The 22,191-nt window shown below is 35.5% G+C and overlaps 1 protein-coding gene across 2 annotated transcripts; it reads right to left on the bottom strand.

Moving 5' to 3' along the window:
* Positions 1-3,714: 3,714 nt before the first annotated feature.
* KLRF1 (killer cell lectin like receptor F1) lies at positions 3,715-21,511 on the bottom strand. Of its 2 annotated transcripts, XM_032159013.2 has the most exons (6): positions 21,427-21,511; positions 16,330-16,428; positions 15,309-15,458; positions 6,793-6,932; positions 6,310-6,422; positions 3,715-4,302 (listed from the first exon to the last, which is right to left on the bottom strand). In XM_032159013.2, the coding sequence occupies exons 1-6, from the start codon at positions 21,509-21,511 to the stop codon at positions 4,194-4,196; spliced, it is 696 nt and encodes a 231-aa protein (XP_032014904.1). In that variant the 3' UTR covers positions 3,715-4,193. The 2 variants fall into 2 exon arrangements, with proteins under 2 accessions (XP_032014904.1, XP_032014906.1); XM_032159015.2 differs by lacking the exon at positions 15,309-15,458.
* Positions 21,512-22,191: the final 680 nt, after the last annotated feature.

Raw genomic sequence — 22,191 nt, 5'->3', positions numbered from 1 at the left:
ACGAAGATAGGGAGAAACCACTGCAAAAAGGCTGAAAATTCCAAAACCAGAATGCCTCTCCTCCTCCAAAGGATCACAACTCCTCACCAGCAAGGGAACAAAACTGGATGGAGAATGAGTTTGACGAATTGACAGAAGTAGGCTTCAGAAGGTGGGTAATAACAAACTCCTCCGAGCTAAAGGAGCAGATTGACAGAAGTGGGCTTCAGAAGGTGGGTAATAACAAATTCCTCCGAGCTAAAGGAGCATGTTCTAACCCAATGCAAGGAAGCTAAGAATCTTGAAAAAAGGTTAAATGAATTTCTAACTAGAATAACTACTTTAGAGAAGAACACAAATGACTGATGGAGCTGAAAAACACAGCATGAGAACTTTGTGAAGCATACACAAGTATCAATAGCCAAATCGATCAAGTGGAAGAAAGGATATTGGACATTGAAGAACAACTCAATGAAATAAAGTGAGAAGATAAGATTAGAGAAAAAAGAGTGAAAAGAAACTAACAAAGCATCCAAGAAATATGGGACTATGTGAAAAGACCAAACCTATGTTTGATTTATGTACCTGAAAGTGACGAGGAGAATGGAACCAAGTTGGAAAACACTCTTCAGGATATTGTCCAGGAGAACTTCCCCAACCTATCAAGGCAGGCCAACATTCAAATTCAGGAAATACAGAGAACACCACAAAGATACTCCTGGAGAAGTGCAACCCCAAGATACATAATCATCAGAGTCACCAAGGTTGAAACAAAGGAAAAAATGTTACGGGAAGCCAGAGAGGAAGATCGGGTTACCCACAAAGAAAAGCTCATCAGACTAACAGCAGATCCCTCAGCAGAAACCCTACAAACCAGAAGAGTAGTGGGGACCAATATTCAACGTTTTTAAAGAAAAGAATTTTCAATCCAGAATTTCATAGCCAGCCAAACTAAGCTTCATAAGTGAAAGAGAAATAAAATCCTTTACAGACAAGCAAATGCTGAGAGATTTTGTCACCACCAGGCCTGCCTTACAAGAGCTCCTGAGGGAAGCACTAAACATGAAAAGGAACAACCAATACCAGCCACTGCAAAAACATGCCAAATTGCAAAAACCATCATCGCTATGAAGAAATTGCAACAACTAATGGGCAAAATAACCAGCTAGCATCATAATGGCTGGATCAAATTTCACATATAATGATATTAACCTTAAATGTAAATGGGCAAAATGCCCCAATTGAAAGACACAGACTGGCAAATTGGATAAAGAGTCAAGAACCATTGGTGTGCTGTATTCAGGAGACCCATTGAATGTGCAAAGACACACACAGGCTCAAAATAAAGTGATGGAGGAGTATTTCCCAAGCAAATGGAAAGCAATGAATAAATAAATAAATAAAATAAATAAAGCAGGGGTTGCAAACCTAGTCTCTGATAAACAGACTTTAAACCAACAAAAATAGAAAGAGACAAAGGGCATTACATAATGGTAAAGGGATCAATGCAACAAGTAGAGCGAACTATCCTAAATATATATGCACCCAATACAGGAGCACCTAGATTCATACAGCAAGTCCTTAGAGACCTACAAAGAGACTTAGACTCCCACACAATAATAGCGGGAGACTTTAACACCCCACTATCAATATTAGAAAGATCAACAAGACAGAAAATTAACAAGGATATCCAGGACTTGAACTCAGCTCTGGACCAGGTGAACCTAACAGACATCTACAGAACTCTCCACCTCAAATCAACACAATATACATTCTTCTCAGCTCCACATGGCACTTATTCTAAAATTGACAACATAATTGGAAGTAAAACACTCCTCAACAAATGCAAAAGAACTGAAATCATAACAAACAGTCACTCAGACCACAGTGCAATCAAATTAGAACTCAGGAACAAGAAACCCACTCAAAACCACACAGCTGCATGGAAACTGAACAACCTGCTCCTGAATGACTACTGGATAAATAACAAAATGAAGGCAGAAATAAAGATGTTCTTTGAAACCAATGAGAACAAAGATACAACATACCAGAATGTCTGGGACACATTTAAAGCAGTGTGTAGAGGGAAATTTATAGCACTAAATGCCCACAAGAGAAAGCAGGAAAGATCTAAAATTGACACCCTAACATCACAATTAAAAGAACTAGAGAAGCGAGAGCAAACAAATTCAAAAGCTAGCAGAAGACAAGAAATAACTAAGATTAGAACAGAACTGAAGGAGATGGAAACACGAAAAACCCTTCAAAAAATCAATGAATCCAGCAGCTGGTTTTTGAAAAGATCAACAAAATAGATAGACCGCTAGCAAGACTATTAAAGAAGAAAAGAGAGAAGAATCAAATGGATGCAATAAAAAATGATAAAGGGGGTACCACCACTGATCCCACAGTAATACAAACTACCATCAGAGAATGCTATAAACACCTCTATGCAAATAAACTAGAAAATCTAGAAGAAATGGATAAATTCCTAGACACATACACCCTCCCAAGACTAAACTAGGAAGAAGTCAAATCCCTGAATAGACCAATAACAAGTTCTGAAATTGAGGCAGTAATTAATAGCCTAACAACTGAAAAAAGCCCAGGACCAGATGGATTCACAGCCGAATTCTATCAGAGGTACAAAGAGGAGCTGGTACTATTCCTTCTGAAACTATTCCAAACAATAGAAAAAGAGGGAATCCTCCCTAACTCATTTTATGAGGCCAGCATCATCCTGATACCAAAGCCTGGCAGAGACACAACAAAAAAGGAAATTTCAGGCCAACATCCCTGAAGAACATCGAAGTGAAAATCTTCAATAAAATACGGTCAAACTGAATCCAGCAGCACATCAGAAAGCTTATCCATCATAATCAAGACAGCTTCATCCCTCGGATGCAAGGTTGGTTCAACATGCAAATCAATAAATGTAATCCATCACATAAACAGAACCAATGACAAAAACCACATGATTATCTCAATAGATGCAGAAAAGGCCCTTGACAAAATTCAACACCACTTAACGCTAAAAACTCTCAATAAACTAGATATTGATGGAACGTATCTCAAAATAATAAGAGCTATGTATGACAAGCCCACAGCCAATATCTTACTGAATGGGCAAAAACTGGAAGCATTCCATTTGAAAACCGACACAAGACAAGGATACCCTCTCTCATCACTCCTATTCAACTAAGTACTGGAAGTTCTGGCCAGGGCAATCAGGCAAGAGAAAGCAATAAAGGATATTCAAATAGTAAGAGAGTAAGTCAAATTGTCCCTGTTTGCAGATGACATGATTGTATATTTAGAAAACACTATCATCTCAGCCCAAAATCTCCTTAAGCTGATAAGCAACTTCAGCAAAGTCTCAGGGTAAAAAATCAGTGTGCAAAAATCACAAGCATTCCTATACACCAATAACAGACAGAGAGCCAAATCATGAGTGAACTCCCATTCACAATCGCTACAAAGAGAATAAAATACCTAGGAATCCAACTTACAAGGGATGTGAAGGACCTCTTCAAGGAGAATTACAAACCACTGCTCAAGGAAATAAGTATATTCTTTTTCTGCACCTAATAACTTCTTATAAGTTTGAAAGCTTCTAAATTTGGAAAGAAAAGTGCAACATATAAAAATTGTATAAAATATAAAACAACACATTTAACACTTTTACATAGAAATTCTACTTTTAGTGCTTCCATCATAGAAATAAAGGTGCTACTATTTAAGAAAACATTCAGGATGTTTATTGTAGCTGAGTGAAGAGTAGCAAAAGCCTGGAAACAAAGTTAATTCTCTTTGACAAAAGGGTAAAAAATGTATAAACCCACATTATAATTCAACCATTAGAAATATAAGAAATTTTGCTTAGGACATTATTAAGAATTTAAAACTCAAGATACAGAAAAACAGGCACAATTCGATCACATTTGGCATAAAATAAGCGATGAATAAAAATCCTGGATATGATCACATGAAGTCACATTGGTTTATACTATCATGTAAAAATTTTGAAGGGTACATTTTAGTTTGTTAACAGGGGTTACTCTGAGGCTAGACCAGTGTCGATGACGGAGGGAGAAGAGAGAAGAGATTTTGGCATTTAATTGCACTTTAAAATCTTACACCTGGAAATTAATATTAGAAACGAATAGGCCAAAAATAGTGATCATTGATTATTTCACTGTGAATTTTGTCAAACTCTAATACTGACAAATCCATTTGAAAACACTGCTGCAGGTTTCAGAGTAAATTTTGCTTTCCTTAATGGCAGCACAGCTGTTTTCTTTAGCTGGTCCCTTTATAAAGAATCTAGGGAAGAGAGAATAAATACTTTGTTAATCATTGTTGCTGAAGACATCCATTTTGTCTTCTGCTAATATCATCTTTTAAGTAAAAAAGTTATTAAAAATTTCAGAGCATTTTTACATACTTGGATTCACTAACGATTACAATAACTGTAACTTAGCCTTATTAGCTGTGGTTGGTCAAGAGTTGCCACAGAGTCTGCAACTAACAGAGGTAAGAATAAATTTCCCTCAACATTCCCATTCTAGTATTCCTTCTCTTGCCCCATGTAGTTCAATTAGATTAAAATAAGATTAACTCCATTTGGACACCTCACTTAACAACCTCTCTTGCCTTCTTATATCTAATTGTATAAGAATGATAATAATACTTCATGATATTGTTTAGCAGTTATATGAATTGATGTTTGTAAAGAACTCAATACACAAAGCGACCTGTGCATGACCTAAATAATAAATTGCATACTTATTGCATTATTTACTTATAATGTAACATATTAAAAATATTAACACATTTATATATAAAATAATAAAATAATGTAGTGTTAGTGATATATTCTGATAAATTTGTTTGACCTGTGGAAAAAGTTCAAGAAAGAATCTTGGAAAAGGTGAACATGATCTTCAAAGCTTCCAAATTTATAAAGGCAAGTAAGCACTGAATTTTCATATTAGAAAATACACCTTGTCCAAGTTTAGATTCAAATTTTGTATTGAACATATTATGGACAAAAAACTCCAAGCATGATCTAGAGTTAAAACTCAACCCTAAAGGGTAGTGATGAATGGATTTGGAATGAAGACAAAACCAAGTTTGGCAACTTCATGACGTTCAGTGACACAACTCTGCTCTCAGATGACACACATCCATAATTTTATAGTTCATTCCAAATAACGTTTTTTATTCACTTTTTATATTGATTTAGTGCAGTCGGATAGAAAATATGTAATATTTAATGATGAAATAGAAATAAGGGGAAAATAATACAATAACACCATTAAGTTAGTTAGTATAATGTACTATTTTTCTATCACTACAATGACAAATTACCGCAAACTTAGTGGCCTAAAACAAGGCGAATTTATTATCTTACACTTATGAGTATCAGAAGCCCAAGACTGCCCTATAGGGCTAAGATCAAAACATCTGCAGAGTCACCTTCTCGATGTACTAGGGAGGAATCTGAGGCCATCTGGGTGCCTTGGCTCACACACAGACGTGCTTTCACATCATATGAATCTCTGTGTTCCACTTCATATCTCCCAATATGACTCTAATTCTGCTTCCTCCCTCCTCTAAGGATTTAACCGGGATTTTCTTGTGATTTAATTGGGACCACCCAGATAATCCAGCATAATATCCCTATCTCAAGATTCCTTATTTAATCATACCTGCAAAGGCTCTTTTGCCATATAAAATAACACATTTACAGCATTTTGGAATTAGAATGTGAACATCTTTGGTGACCATTATCTTGCCTACTAACATAGGAATAGGATTTTGAATTTACCTGTTTTACTGTTTGTATTTTTAATTAAATATTTTATTATAAAATAATGCACACAAAAATGTTGACAGAACTTTTAAAATCAATAATTCCATGCATTTGTTCAGAGACTTATGGAGAATCTTGTTCTATGTTGTATATATCATTTGTATTTTGACACTATGATAATCACATAACACAAAAATGCACACTGGTTTTATTTTATTGCTGAAGATGGCTAAAGAAAACATTGAGACCTTTAAAAATAGGAGACTGCATTGATTCAATCTACTTTTCTATATAAAGTGTGAGAAATTTTATAATCATAAACCACCATTTTCAAATACTTTTTCTTTAAAAATCAAATCAAAATATCCATCATTACTCCTGTAAATACTAAATTAATTTTCATTCTTTTGAATTCTGTAGTACCAGTAACTATTTCAGAGTTGAATTTGGTGAACCTGGAGGAGACATACTCTACAATAAACAATAAATCAGATTGCTTTTTAAGAAAGACTCACATCTTTGAATCTATTGGAGAACCATCCACCCAAGTCCATGTCATTTTCAAGGAGGTAAAGTTAAGCCCAGTCCATACATAGTTTGATTGTCTTAGGTTTTTCTGTATAAAAGCCTAAAATGTGGACAATGAGGGACTAAATGAACAAAATATTTTAGCAATTCAGACACACTGAATATTTTAAATGTTATTGCAAAAAAGCACTCTGCATGGGGATTCTTATGGTAATCAACTCATATCTTACTTATACACACATTATATCATATATATGTTACACACACACACACAATTGCAAGTTGAATATATGAACTTGGGCCAGATCTAGCATGAGAAGTGAGACACTCGCTTGGAATACAAAATTTAAGAGGGTGCCCAAAACTCCATAATCAAGATAAATGATGATTTAATGCAAAGATGGAAAGATATTTGAGGAAAGCCATTTTTTACTGCAAAGATGCCATAACCCTGATACTAGACCAATTACCATTTCAAGTTGGTCATGTATGATTAGCAGATGAGATTTTCTTTCCAAACAATACACATAACTGTCACTCCAACTTTTCATCTCATTAGAGAACCAATAACACTTCCCTTGGTATTTGAGCCATTCTGATTGGCATAGTACTACAGAGAAATGTAGAAAACAAAATGAAATTAAATTACATATGCATCTCTGAAAATTGGCCATAAGAACAATACTTATATGTTGTATAAATAAGAGTTGAGCTACAATGAAATCACTCATAGCAAATTGTCCAGACACAAAAGATGGCCAAAACACAAATGATGGTCCTTGGGAATTAAGACAATTAATTTAATGAGATGAAGCAAAACCTAGACATAATGGGATTTTTGATGCAAGATCTATTATATTGACTAAAATAGCATGAACAAAATAAAATAGCTATTTGAGAGATTAGATAAAATATAATTTGTATCACTTAGAATTTATCCACACAAAGGTTTTTTTTAACTTTTATTTTAAGTTCAGGGGTATACGTGCAGGTTTGTTACATAGGTAAATTTGTGTCATGGGGGTTTGATGTACAGATTATTTCAACATCCAAGTAGCACTCAGTACCCACTAGTTATTTGTTCTGATCCTCTCCCTCCTCCCACCCTCCACCCTCAATTAGGCCCCAGTGTGTGTTTTTTCCCTATATGTGTCCAAGTGTTGTCATCATTTAGCTCCCACTTATAAGTGAGAATATGCAAGGTTTGGCTTTCTGTTCCTGCATTAGTTTGCTAAGGATAATAGCCTCCAGCTCCATCCATGTTTCTGCAAAGAACATGATCTCATTTATTTTTATGGCTTCATAGTATTCCATGGTATATATGTACCACATTTTCTTTATCCAGTCTACTATTGATGTACATTTAGGTTGATTCCATGTTTTTCTATAGTGAATAGTGCTGCAATGAACATACACATGCATGTGTCTTTATAATAAAATGATTTACGATCCTTTGGGTATATACCCAGTAATGGGATTGCGGGGTCGAATGGTATTTCTGTCTTTAGGTCTTTGAGGAATTGCCACACAGTCTCCCATAATGTGAACAAATTTACGCTTCCACCACCAGTGTATAAGCATTCCTTTTTCTCCACACCCTCGCCAGCATGTTATTTTTTGACTTTTTAATAATAGCCATTCTGACTGGTGTGAGTTAGTACCTCATCGTGGTTAAGATCACTGATCATTAGAGGAAATGCAAGTAAAAACCACACAAAGTTTTAAAATCATTCTCCTTGTAGTTTTGTGTGTGTATCCCTTTCTCCCTCTTAATATTAATTAATAATTAAATGATTATGTCAAGAATAACAATTTATTTTCAACTTCTTTATTTTCAACCTCTTAATAACTGCAATATTATGAAGTTCTTTGATTTTCCTAACTTAATATTAAGGTAAATTAAATTAGATGGAAAATATTGAGATTTTTGGCATAGTATTGAGAAAAAGTGAGATATATATAAAAATATACGTAAAGGCCAATATAACTATTTTAACTTACGGCCCATTACAATCTGTCTCTTCTTATTTATTTTTTATTGTGATTATTTTTCTTCACGTAACATAAAATTCACCATTTTAGCCATTTTAAAGTGCAAATGCAGTGGTTTTTAATACACCCACAATGTTGTACAACTATCACTTATCTCATTCTGGAGCATTTTCATTACATATAAACACTAAGTAGTCACTATTCATCTTCTACTCCCCCAGCCCTGGCAACCACTAGCCTGCTTTATGTCACTATGGATTTAACTATGATGGACCTTTCATACAAATGGAATCATACAATATGTGGCCTTTTGTATCTGGCTTTTTCATTCATTCAGCACAATGTTTTCAAGGTTCATAAAAGTTGTAGCACGTATCAGTACTACATTCTATTTCATGGTTGTAAGAATATTTCATAACATGTATGTAGTGCATTTTGTTTATCTCTTCGTCAGCTGATGGACATCTGAGCTGCTTCCATTCTTTGGCTATTAAGAATATTGTTACTATGAACACTCATGTACAAATTTTTGTAAGGACATATGTCTTCCATTTTATTAAATATATACCTAAAAGTTGAATGTTGGGTCATGTGATAATTTGAAGAACTATCAAACTGTTTTCCACAGTACTATAAAATTTTACATTTCTACCAGCAATATGTGAGCAATTTCTCCACATCCTCACCAACACTTGCTCTTTTTGTGTGATTATAGCCATCCTGGAGGGTGTGCAGTGGCTTTCCACCCTGCTTTTGATTTCACATTTCCCTAATGAATGATCATATTAAACATCTCTTCAAGTGCTTATTGGCCTTTTGTATAGTGTTTTTTGGAGAAATGTCTATTCACTTTTACATGCTCATTTTTAACTGGGTTGTGTTTTTGAGTTATAAGTATTCTTTCTATGTTCTGAATATAATACTCCTATCTGATATCTTTCTCTTTTGGTGTGTTGTCTTTTCCATTTGACATGTTAGAATGACATGAATTTTGGGAATTCAGAGGTAAAACTGTATGAACGGAATATTTGCATACCCCAAAATTCATATGCTGAAATCCTGCCTCCCAATATGATGGTATTAGGAGGTGGGCATTTGGGAGCTAAGAACAGATATCAGAATGGGATTAGTAATCGTAAGAGTCCTGAGATAACTTGAGTCATTCTGCTATCTGCCGTGAGAGATTACAATGAGAAGCTGGCAGTCTGCAACAGAGAAGGGGGCCCTCACCAGAACCCAATCACGCTGGCACCATGATCTCAGTCTTCCAGTCTTTAGAACTGTGAGGAATAAATATCTGTTGTTTATAAGCAACCTAGTTTATGGTAATTTGCTGCGGCACCCCAAACCGAGTAAGGCACAGCCACATGGCCTCATCTAAATCTAATTACTTTCTAAAGACCCCGTCTCCAAATCCCATCACATTGGGGATTAAAGTTTTAATATATAAATTAGGGGGAGGGCACAATTCAGTTCATAGCAGCAACCAAGTAAATGTGAAGGCAAATTGTGATTGATTCTCCTGAAAAATTTTTACTAAATAAAACATGTTAGCTAAGTCTGTACCCAAACTATTTACCCATGTTTTGAAGGTCATTCATTAAAGCAATTATGCAGTAGATGTGCTCTAATAAAAGGAATAATTTTTCTTAACTCCCTGTAGTCTATAGTTAGCCTTCATTCTCTAGTAGTGGCTTTAAACATACCCCATACCAGGAAGTTAAAAGGCAACATGGTAAAGAATAGAATTCCTTTGACAAAGTCAGCTATAACAGACCACAATCCTGCAATTCTTTGCCTTGCTTGTTATCTTGGAGTATTTACCACTCACACTGGCGGGGAAGATTAACTGTTTTCCACTACGTGGTGCCCGCCAATAGTGTAAAAGCTTTCCATGAGATCACGTGCTGACTGAGAAGGTCCATTTCAAGGATGAGCAAAGGAATAGTCTTGGGGGACAACCAGGATGAAAGCATCTTTTAGCAAAATGGGGCCAATTTTAATATTTGAGCAGGGAATTGCCCCTTTAATTTACCCTTCCTCAAAGCTATTCACCCCCCAGAAAAATCACTTTAACTTATGAGTGCTTCCTGGAATAAGAGGAATTTGGGCATTCATGTCTAAGAGTCGGTCAGAGCTGGTCAAAGTTGTTTATGTTTTGAAGACTCAACCTCAATTAATATGGTAAAAGAGCAAATGTCTACTAGAAGAGGCCTGCTTTCATGCCCACCATATCCCTATGTGAGAGCGGGATCCTGCCACTCATGGATACAGAGGGAGGTGCAGAAGGAAAGATTGCCTCCAGAAGCTAAGGAGTAGACTGGCAATGTTGTCATCTAACCCTAGTAAGTATTGTAATTGTTTTACCAATTTACTGGAGATTATCCAACCTGGGACCCACTTGTCTTTTGGGATCCAATATAAACTCTCTTGTTCTCAGGGCTCACCCTGAAGCAGGGGCCTGGCTGTAGGTGGTTCGTTTGGCCTAGCAAAGAGGTGGCCTTGCTATCAGTAGTAATTTTTATTCAAGTCAGGTGAGGTGTTATGTGTAGAATTAGCAGACAACATGTAACTGAGTTTGTTTTTCATGAGTTTCGATGAAATCCAGAGCATCTATGGACTCTTGAATTGTTTTAGCAGTATATATCACTGCTAGTAAAGAAGACTTAGATATCTGCCATGAGGCTACCAAAGGATGTTTGTAAAAATTAAGTTGAATGTGTTAGCTTTTGTCACATGAGGCAAGGTATAACAGTTAGAACAAACAATAGGACTAACTGAAAAGCTTGAGAGGAAAAGCTGGGGAATGAGCTGTTTCAGGAATAAGGACTTTGAAAAGCTCCCACATAATCCTGAAAATCTGGATGGCCAGGCACAAGCCCTGGGCTGGATGCATGCTCAGAAATTACCTGAAAATGTCCTAAGATCTCACCTTTGGCTGACCTTTAAGCTCTGCACACACAAACATTGTGCATATCTATATTTACAGATATACATAAAACTACAAATATTTATAGATACAGAGATACATATAAATATATATTTATTATAGATATAGAGATACATACAAATATATATGTATTTATAGATATAGAGATACATATAAATATATATGTATCTATATTTATAGATATACACACACAATGGACTATTATTCACCCATAAAAAGGAATAAAATGTGGATGAACTTTAAAAACATTATGCTAAGTGAAGGAAGCCCAAGGCCAAATATTGTGTGATTCTATTCCAAGAAAATCCAGAATAGGTAAATCCATATAGACTGAAAGTAGATTTGTAGTTGTCAGAGGCTAAGGGGAGGGAGAACGGAGAGTGATTTGCTTGTTGGGTATGTAAGGGATTTATTTTTGGGAAAAGTTTTTCAACCAGATAAACATGGTAGTTCACAATGTTTGAAGGTTCTAAACATCATGAAATTGTTTACTTTTAAAGGTTCAACTTTTTGAATTGTACCACAGTTAAAAAAAGGAATAGGAAATAAATATATTATAGCTCAATATACAGTATTTATACCTACTTTAATTAATGTCTAATGACATGTACATGATTCCATGTTTACCTACCAAAGCTGCCTTAACTTTTCTAAGGTGTCATTGCAATGATACCCAACACAATGACAGACATTACAGATGGGGAGACAATAAAATATGAGGTAAAGCTACAATATCTATTGGTTTGGGACATACACCTGTAAAACAGACAGATAAGCCAAATGAAGAGAGTGTCAATAAGTAGAACATAAAATATATAAAATTTTCACCTATGATAAAGGAGGCAATGTGAACTAGTAGATTAGAAAAAAATCCTTTTATAATAATTATACATTTATCTGGAAAGTCATAATATATCATCTCATACAATAAAATAAATGTCAAAATTTTCAGTTAAGTATTAAAAAGTTAAACTTAAAGGTAAAGAATAGAACTTCATCAGGGTGAAAGTATTGGAGGGTGCCCTGCCAGCAAAGATCATCTATCCTCTCTAAGAGGGAGTTAAGACTGTCTGTTTGGGGATAGCGCCAAGAGATATCAGCTGTGATAGCTTGGAGAAACAGTGTAAACCAGCAGTGGAAACAAGAGTAGGGCATTTATAAGTAACTGAGAATGGTGAATAGGAGTATGACTAGACAGAAGATAGTAGGGATGACTAGTTTTGGGGGCTCGGTCCAAGTAGTGGGGGTAACTTCGTAAAGCCCTGTTGCAAAAAGTAGGGTAAGGACGAACAGACCTAATAGAATGAAGGGATCATTCCCATTCTTATGTCACTCTCTACCTCTCCCCAGCTATCTCCACCACACTACCAACCTTACTCATTCTCTCCTAGCCGTTTCTAATCTCTCCTTAGCGAACAACTGCTGGCTTTGCATTTCCCTTTCTTCCAGCACCTACACAGCTGTCCCCGCCTTACATGTAGACTGGGCAGCATCTCCTGTCTCCCTACACCTCCGAATTTCCTTTAATAGCCCTCACCTTTACCCTCCTGATGAACTCGTTTACTTTCTAGACAGGTCCAGCAAGACCTCCCCAGACATTTCACATCAGCAAGCTGCCGCCCTCCTCCGCACTTACTTAAAAAACCTTTCTCCTTATATCAACTCTACTCCCCCCATATTTGGACCTCTCCCAACACAAACTACTATTCCTGTGGCCACTCCTTTATGTATCTCTCGGCAAAGACCCACCGGAATTCCCCTAGGTAATCTTTCACCTTCTCGATGTTCCTTTACTCTTCATCTCCAAAGCCCAACTACACACGTCGCTGAAACAATTGGAGCCTTCCAGCTCTGTATTACAGATAAGCCCTCTATCAATACTGGCAAACTTAAAAACATTAGCAGTAATTATTGCTTAGGAAGACACTTACCCTGTATCTCATTCCATCCTTGGCTACCTTCCCCTTGCTAGTCAGACTCTCCTCTCAGGCCCTCTTCTTGTTTATTTATACCCAGCCCCAAAAATAACACTGAAAGTTTGCTAGTAGACACTCAACATTTTCTCATACACCATGAAAATCGAACCTCCCCCTCTATGCATTTACCCCATCAGTCTCCATTACAACCTCTGATGGCTGCCACCCCAGCTGGATCCCTAGGAGTCTGGGTACAAGACACCTCTTTCAGCACTCCTTCTTATCTTTTTACTTTGCATCTCCAGTTTTGCCTCATACAAGGTCTCTTCTTCCTCTGTGGATCCTCTACCTACATGTGTCTACCTGCTAATTGGACAGGCACATGCACACTAGTTTTCCTTACTCCCAAAATTCAATTTGCAAATAGGACTGAAGAGTTCCCTGTTCCCCTCATGACACCAACACGACAAAAAAAGACTTAATCCACTAATTCCCTTGCTTGTTGGTTTAGGACTTTCTGCCTCCACTATTGCTCTCAGTACTGGAATAGCAGGCATTTCAACCTCTGTCACGACCTTCCGACCTTCCGTAGCCTCTCTAATGACTTCTCTGCTAGCATCACAGACATATCACAAACTTTATCAGTCCTCCAGGCCCAAGTTGACTCTTTGGCTGCATTTATCATCCAAAACCGCTGAGGCCTTGACTTACTCACTGCTGAAAAAGGAGGACTCTGTATATCCTTAAATGAAGAGTGTTGTTTCTACCTAAATCAATCTGGCCTGGTGTATGACAACATAAGAAAACTCAAGGATAGGGTCCAAAAACTTGCCAACCAAGCAAGTAATTACGCTGAACGCCCTTGGGCATTCTCTAATTGGATGTACTGGGTCCTCCCAATCCTTAGTTCTTTAATACCTATTTTTCTCCTTCTTTTATTCGGACCTTGTATCTGCCGTTTAGTTTCTCAATTCATACAAAATCGTATCCAGGCCAGCACCAATCATTCTATACAACAAATGCTCCTTCTAAGAACCCCACAATATCACCCCGACCACAAAATCCTCCTTCAACTTGACCTCTCCCACTCTAGGTTCCCACTCCGCCCCTAATCCCGCTCGAAGAAGCCCTGAGAAACATTGCCCATTATCTCTCCATGCTACCCCCCGAAAAAAATTTTTTTTTCGCTGCCCCAACACTTCAATACTATTTTATGTTATTTTTCTTATTACTATAAGAAGGCAGGAATGTCAGGCCTCTGAGCCCAAGCTAAGCCATCGCATCCCCTGTGACCTGCACGTACACGCCCAGATGGCCTGAAGTAACTGAAGAATCACAAAAGAAGTGAAAATGGCCTGTTCCTGCCTTAACTGATGACATTCAACCACAAAAGAAGTGAAAATGGCCGGTCCTTGCCTTAACTGATGACATTACCATGTGAAATTCCTTCTCCTGGCTCATCCTGGTTCAAAAAGCGCCCCCACTGAGCACCTTGTGTCCCCCCACTCCTGCCCGCCAGAGAACTACCCACTTTGACTGTAATTTTCCTTTGCCTACCCAAATCCTATAAAATGGCCCCATCCTGTCTCCCCTTCGCTGACTCTCTTTTCAGACTCAGCCCGCCTGCACCCAGGTGAAATAAACAGCCTTGTTGCTCAAAAAAAAAAAAAAAAAAAAAAGTTAAACATTTAAAAATAGAAGGTAATGTTTTCAAAATTCTGTATGACTGGAATTTCTAAGCTTAAAAGTCTAAGCTTAAAATCGTAATGAATAATTTTTAAAATATTGACTTTTATCCAGTCTGTATTTCAGAAAAAGAAGAATAAATAAGTGACAAACAAGGATGGCTATTTACATACTGCTTTTTAGTAACAACTAACTTTCCATATTTATATGTATCAACTGCATTTTAAATTCCTGGAGGGCAGAGCCTATTTCTTATGTTGTTTTACAATTTTCTCCCACTGCAACAAGTTTAAAGATATCTAAATCGAGTTTTGAATGAAAAGTAGACTTACACCAAACCTTTACTTGTTAGTTTAATCTATTGCATACCTGTTCGAAAATACTTCACATTTAGAGAGTCCAAAAGATTAAAACCAGGATAAGCCAAAGCCTTGAGACATACCTGTCTGGTCTGCAGATCTCGAAACACAAAGGTCCTTATTACTTATATTTCTTCTTGTGCCATTATTCACTTTTAGGTCTCCAATATCCTCATACTCAGTGGTATTTGAATAACTTCCTTTTTGGCATTTTAGCAATACTCCCTGAGAAACTTGAATACAGGACTATTTTAAGGTTAGGTAAATATCTTCTCTATGGAATGTCTCAGAGACACATTCAATGGAATGATTCTGATGATTGGAACAAGAAATAATTGAAGCGGTCACTAGGATCTTTTTAAAATTTTCATGTCTACTGATGGAAAGAATTCAAAATATTATACAATCAATTCATTTATACAACACATATTTGGTGAGAATCTATTCTATGCCAGGCATTCCTACGAACTGGTAATACAATAGTAAATAAAGCCAAGTTTCTGCTCTGGGAAGTATATGGGCTCTTTTCATCCTTTCTTAATGTTTTGCTGCAGCCTCCAATACCGTATTCAGCACATTGTACCATAATTACTTAATACGTGCTTCTCCCACTAGAATATCACATTCCTCACCCTGACTATTCTTTTCTTAAAAATTTTGGGGAATTTGTAATATTTGGAGTGTTGTAGTTGTTCAGTGAATATTTGTTGGGCAAAAGGAAAAGCAAACTAAATGCAACCTTAGATAAATGTATTAAAATATTTCAGCAAAACAGTAAAATTTTATCTATTAAAGTATCCAAGAAACACAGAAAAATGGTTTCAAATACCACACATACACACACACACACCCACACACACACTCTACACATACACTCCTTTCTCCGTATTAGACTGTATGCCACTTGAGGACAAGATACTTACCTGATTTGACTGCATATTAAATATAGCACTGTGGAGTGTACTAATAGAGCTTTACATGCAGTAGCTTCTAATTCAATCTTGGTTAATGTAGTGAAGAATGAATGAATAATTATAAAAAGATTTATAAGAGACAAGTAAACATTTTTCATATTTTTATTTAATTAAGATCTTCTAAACTTACCCAACAGGATCAAGGAGATCAAAGTCAAAGCGAGAATACCATTCACGGTTCCAGATATTCCCAGTAAGATTTTATACCAGTGCAACATCACTGAATAATCTGAGACATTAATCACATGACTTAGTTTAGAAAAGTATGTTTCCAGGAAGTAATATAATAGCAATTGTAATAATAGGATTGTATAAAATATTAGTTTTGGGTTTCAAAAGATATTAGGCAATCAAAAGCATGAAGGCTAAGTAAATAGAAAAATATATACATTTATTTAATAATGATAACACTCTGGATGGTCAGAAGCTATGATACGTGTCATATCAAATCCTAAGAAATTGCTAATATTTAACATTGTTAACTTGTAGAAAGAATTTTACTCTATATGCTGAATAATTTTCCAACCATTACAGAGACACACGCACTCACGCACGTGCACATGCATTTACAGATAATACATGTATATCCACATAAACACTTTCTAATTAATCATTAATATAACATTTACAAGTCAGTCCTTTGAGCCTTTTTTATTTACTAAGGATGAATCAGAACTAAATATGGCTTTAGGTATCCTGCTGTTTTAATAAAAAAAACCCTAAAATCCTTCGTAAGTCATGAATAATATTTCATCTTATTATTACATGCTAAACTTTTAAGAACTGTTGTATTTTTCATATACTTACACTGTGAGGTTTAAGATAAGAGTGCTTGTTCAATGATTATTATTCAAGAAACTGCTATCATTGGACAGACAGTAGAGAACCTCATCCAGAGGATTTAGGTCTGCTGGGCACTGACTTATGAAGTTACACGAATAATTATGTTATACTGAATAAGTGAATATCTACACTTTGTGAAACACTTTGTCCTTATCAAAGATAATTTATGTAAATCTATCATAATAATTGATAAGAATCCCCTATTGTAACCGAAATTATTCTTATTGTTCAGTCAATAAATTGAATTACTAATGCGGAAATTTAGATTCTAAATACTCTTTAAACCTGAGAAAATAGAGAAACCACATTTGACGCTGTCAAGCCCTGTCAAGAAAGCACATGATGAACCCTATAGAATGATATTTTAGATAAATAGTTTGCAGGTTTTCTCTTATCATAACATTGTCAAACATATTAAAATAATTTTATCAGAATTCATTTAATGAATACTCCACATTTCTGAGATATTTTTGAATTTTTGATATATTAATATTGATAAGCAATAAATGCCAAGAAATCAAGCATGTGTCTTTAAAAAGTCATATATTTATTTTAAAACTTAAAAAATAATTATCAGAAAACATTAGGAAAAAAAGTTGTGGAAAGCAGTTGAAATTCAGCTCAGACTTATTATTTCTCCTAAGCACTACAGGTTGCAGTGAGCCGAGATCGCGCCGCTGCACTCCAGCCTGGGTGACAGAGCGAGACTCCATCTCAAAAAATAATAATAAAATAAAAATAAAAGTAAAAAAAAATTTAAAAAGATGCTGAATAATGGAGAAAGTAAGTATCCTGTGTTTTCTCCTACAAGGAAATGGTTTAATTTAACTTATAATGGTTAAAACACAAGCCTTTTAACCACCCAAAACCAGAAATAATAAAATAAAAAACCAAAATCAGTCTTATGAATGTCTATACAAAAATGGTAAATACATTATCAGCAACCAAAATATATTATAACCATGATTGGTTTATTCTAGGAATATAAAGATCATTCAATAGTAGGAAATCCATATTAATATTACATTAATTAAGTTAGGGAAAAAATCTATCATCATCTCAATAGATGTAAAAAATGAAATTGATAAAATCTCATACCTTCATGTTAAAAAACAGAAATTAATAGATACTTGTTCAACATAATATTTTTATGTCTAATGAAGCTAACATCTTACTCAATGAGAAAACTGAAAGAAGCTTTTCTGCTTAAGTCCAGAAAAAGAAAGATAGCTCAAATCTCCACTACTTTTTAATATGAAGACATAATATATAATTCAATGAAGAAAAAATATTCTAATTACAGGTAGAAATATTAGAAAAAGAAGGTAAAATTATTTGAAGGTAATATGAGTACAGATTTGGTAAAATAAAAGAATCAATTGAAAAAATACTGTAATTCCAGAAACAAAAAATAGTGGCTGCATTAATAAAAATAACATACTAAAATCAGTACCCTGTATAATCCAGTAACCACTGTGAAAACATAGATGAAAGAAATTCATTACTCATGGATAGTTAACCAAAAAAAACAAACAGAAAGAAAACTAGACAGAAACTCGACAAGTGTCCCAACCCAATACAAACAAAACAAAACTAAACTAATTGAAAACTGCGTAACATTCATTTGATCATGTTCTTGGATAAGAAAACTATGTGTCAAAAATATAAATTCTCCCTAAGCTTAACGATAGACTAGGAAGTAATTTAGATGTAAAAGCTACATCGGGTTGTTCTATTTTTTGTTGTTTGTGATAAGTGAGGCTGAATAATTTTTTATAAAGTTATTTGAAAGAACAAAAGAGTGAGAATAGCTAAGTAAACACTGAAAATATAGAAATACAAAATGGTAAATTTTATGAAGGGTGCTGGATTTATGCAAGGTGGATTTCTCTGAAAGTAATTTTTTAAACTTTTAAAATTTTTATTTATTTATTTGAGACAGAGTCTCGCTCTGTTGCTCAGGTTGGAGTGCAGTGGCACCATTATAGCTCATTGTAACCTTGAGCTCCTGGGCTCAGAGATCCTCCCGCCTGAGCACCCTGTGTAGCTAGGACTACAGGCATGTGCCACCATGACTGACTAATTTTTTTATCTCTATTGTTTGTAGAGATGGGGGGGTCTTGATTTGTTGCCCAGGCAGGTCTTGAACTCCTGGCCTCAAGCAATCATCCTGCCTTGGCCTTCCAAAGTACTGGGATTAATAGCATGAGCCACCACACTTGGCCCCTCATTATATAAGTTTGACTGAAAATATGTAAATGTTTTATGCTACTATAAAATAAGTTAAATAAAAATGAAAAAAAATCCATAAAAAATGAAGAAAATGAATCTAACTAGGTATTGTTAGTGTCTTCACTATAGAGAGAGGAATTACTTAAAGTGATTTTAAAACATTTAACTATGCATGCTCAATGGAATATATCTTAAGGATTTTTTAAAACTGCAAAACATTTTAATCTGTTTTAAGTAACTATATTATTATATTATTTCTATAGTGATTCTGAAACTACTACATATGTATAGTGGGATAGAGCAATTATGTAATTTCTTACTATCACTGGCAACAAAGATTTTTCAATATATGAGAAAAGATTTACAAATATGCCATCACAAAATTAAGTTAAATGAATGAACATCACAACCCCAAGGCTCACATTGTCAATGTAGTTCACATAAAATATGTCTTACCTCAAGCTTTAATAAATATTAGCTAAAGGTACAAGACATAAATATTAGTATGTGTTGCTTAAATATCTGGGAGCTGAAAATCTGCACATTTTTGCTTCAGAGAGACAATTATGAACAGAGTGTGGAAAAAAGTCTGCAGAGAAGTCACTACATGTTGTAGTCTTTCAGGTTTAATATCTCTAGTTTCCAAAAATGAAATAAAAATTGAGTGTAGGAAGTAAAGACTTGAAAATATGGGAATCTAAAAATTCACATGAAAGAAGCAATAAATTTCTTATACATAGCACGTATGTAACTCTAAGATGAATCAGTGATGGATGATACTTGTGGAAAGACTCAAGAGATAAGTAAAATTTTCATGGGTGAAGTTATTAAAAGAGAAATATTTAGAAAGCAACAGAACAGAACAGACAGTCTCTATAACTGTGATTATTTGTGTCTTTAATTTCTGCTTATCTCTTTTGCCAAATCACATTAAGGTGGCATGATGGAATCGCACTATGTATGGAGGGTAGGCTTGAAGTAGCAAATTAAAATGTTGATTGCTGGTGTATAAACTTTATTTTGAGTCAACTTGGTGAAAATCATATTTTAAAGTTTTTGAGAAGTTGAATTAAAAATTAGTATTAAAGGCTGGGCACGGTGGCTCATGCCTGTAATCCCAACACTTTGGAAGACTGAGGCGGGCGGATCACCTGAGGTCAGGAGTTCAAGACCAGCCTGGCCAACATGGTAAAACCCCATCTCTACTAAAAATACAAAAAATTAGCTGGGCGTGGTGGCGGGCACCTATAATCTCAGCTACTCAGGAGGCTGAGGCAGGAGAATCGCTTGAACCTGGGAGGCAGAGGTTGCAGTGAGCCGAGATCGTGCCATTGCACTCCACCCTGGGCAACAATAGTGAAACTCCGTTTCAAAAAAAAAAAAAAAAAAAGCATTAAAACACCATATTCTATGAATGATAAGGTGGTGAATGGCATCAAATATTCACTAATTTGAAATTATTAATTTTAACTGAGTGTGCATATTTCCTCAGAGAATGTCCTTAAGAAATTATATCAGACAAAATATTACAAGTGTCAGTTCCACATTGATAAATGGGAGAGAGAGAGAGAGAGTATCTCATAGGAAATTTGTGAGATTAAATGAAGGAACATAGATAAAACATTCTGTATAGTGCCTGCAACTGGTGTTTCTTACATAGTAAGAGTGGTTGTTATTTTTTTATTTATTTATTTTTTTTTTTGAGACGGAGTCTCGCTCTGTCGCCCAGGCTGGAGTGCAGTGGCGCAATCTCGGCTCACTGCAAGCTCTGTCTCCTGGGTTCACGCCATTCTCCTGCCTCAGCCTCTCCGAGTAGCTGGGACTACAGGCGCCCGCCACCACGCCCGGCTAATTTTTTTGTATTTTTAGTAGAGACGGGGTTTCACCGTGGTCTCGATCTCCTGACCTCGTGATCCACCCGCCTCGACCTCCCAAAGTGCTGGGATTACAAGCGTCAGCCACCGCGCCTGGCCGAGTGGTTGTTATTTTTAAATCATTATTAATATTGAAAGAGAGGGAAGGGGAGAGAGATACAGAGACAGAGAAAGAAAAGCACCCAAATACTGAAACAATCCAGTAACACAATGGAACAGAATATGGGAAACTACTATGTTAATTCACACCAACTGAAAAGCAAAATTAAATTCCATACCTTTAAACGTAAGTTGAGATGTTTGGGCAGAACTCCTTTTCTTTGACTGTACATTCAATGTCATGTACCTTTCTTCATCTTGCATCTTCAATGTGAGTGAATGTGTGTGTATACAGGTATGTTTTGTTTTATTAAGTATAACATGAAATGAGGAAAGAATAATAAATCTGCTGCTAATCAGAGACGCTCCTCAAATTGTCCTTTCACGGTACATATGAGGGTTCACAGTTTCATTTATTTGTGAAAACCTCAGAGGAAATGTTTTGTTTTTAAAAGTTGCTTTCCCACGACATAGATAACACATAATTTCTCAACTGTCCACCACATATTGAATTGAATATTCTTTTGAGTGCTTTACAAATTTCTCTTAATTTACCCTTAAAGTCAAGGGAATGGAAATTATGCCCTTTTTTGAGGTGAGGTAAATAATATATAGCTGCCTTTTGTTATAGCCTAAATATTTATATCATTTGAATTACCCTCCCTAATATACTGATATTTAATTTAATAATTTGTAATTGCCAAACAAATTCTTTATCCTAAAACAATATTGTTTATAAATCATGCTGATAATTTAACAATATAATTTGATTTTTTTTAACTTTTAGGTTCAGGGCTACATGTGTAGGTTTGTTATATGGGTAAAATCACGTCACAGGGGTTTATTGTACATATTATTTCATCACCCAGGTATTCAGACTAGTATACATAATTAAGTTTTTCTGATCCTGCCCCTCCTCTCACCCTCCACCCTCAAGTAGGCCC

The sequence above is a fragment of the Hylobates moloch genome, unplaced genomic scaffold (assembly GCF_009828535.3).
Source record: "Hylobates moloch isolate HMO894 unplaced genomic scaffold, HMol_V3 SCAFFOLD_8, whole genome shotgun sequence".
Classification (NCBI taxonomy): domain Eukaryota; kingdom Metazoa; phylum Chordata; class Mammalia; order Primates; family Hylobatidae; genus Hylobates; species Hylobates moloch.
Note: the sequence above shows the minus strand (reverse complement) of the source record. Positions and strands in the feature narration are given on the sequence as shown.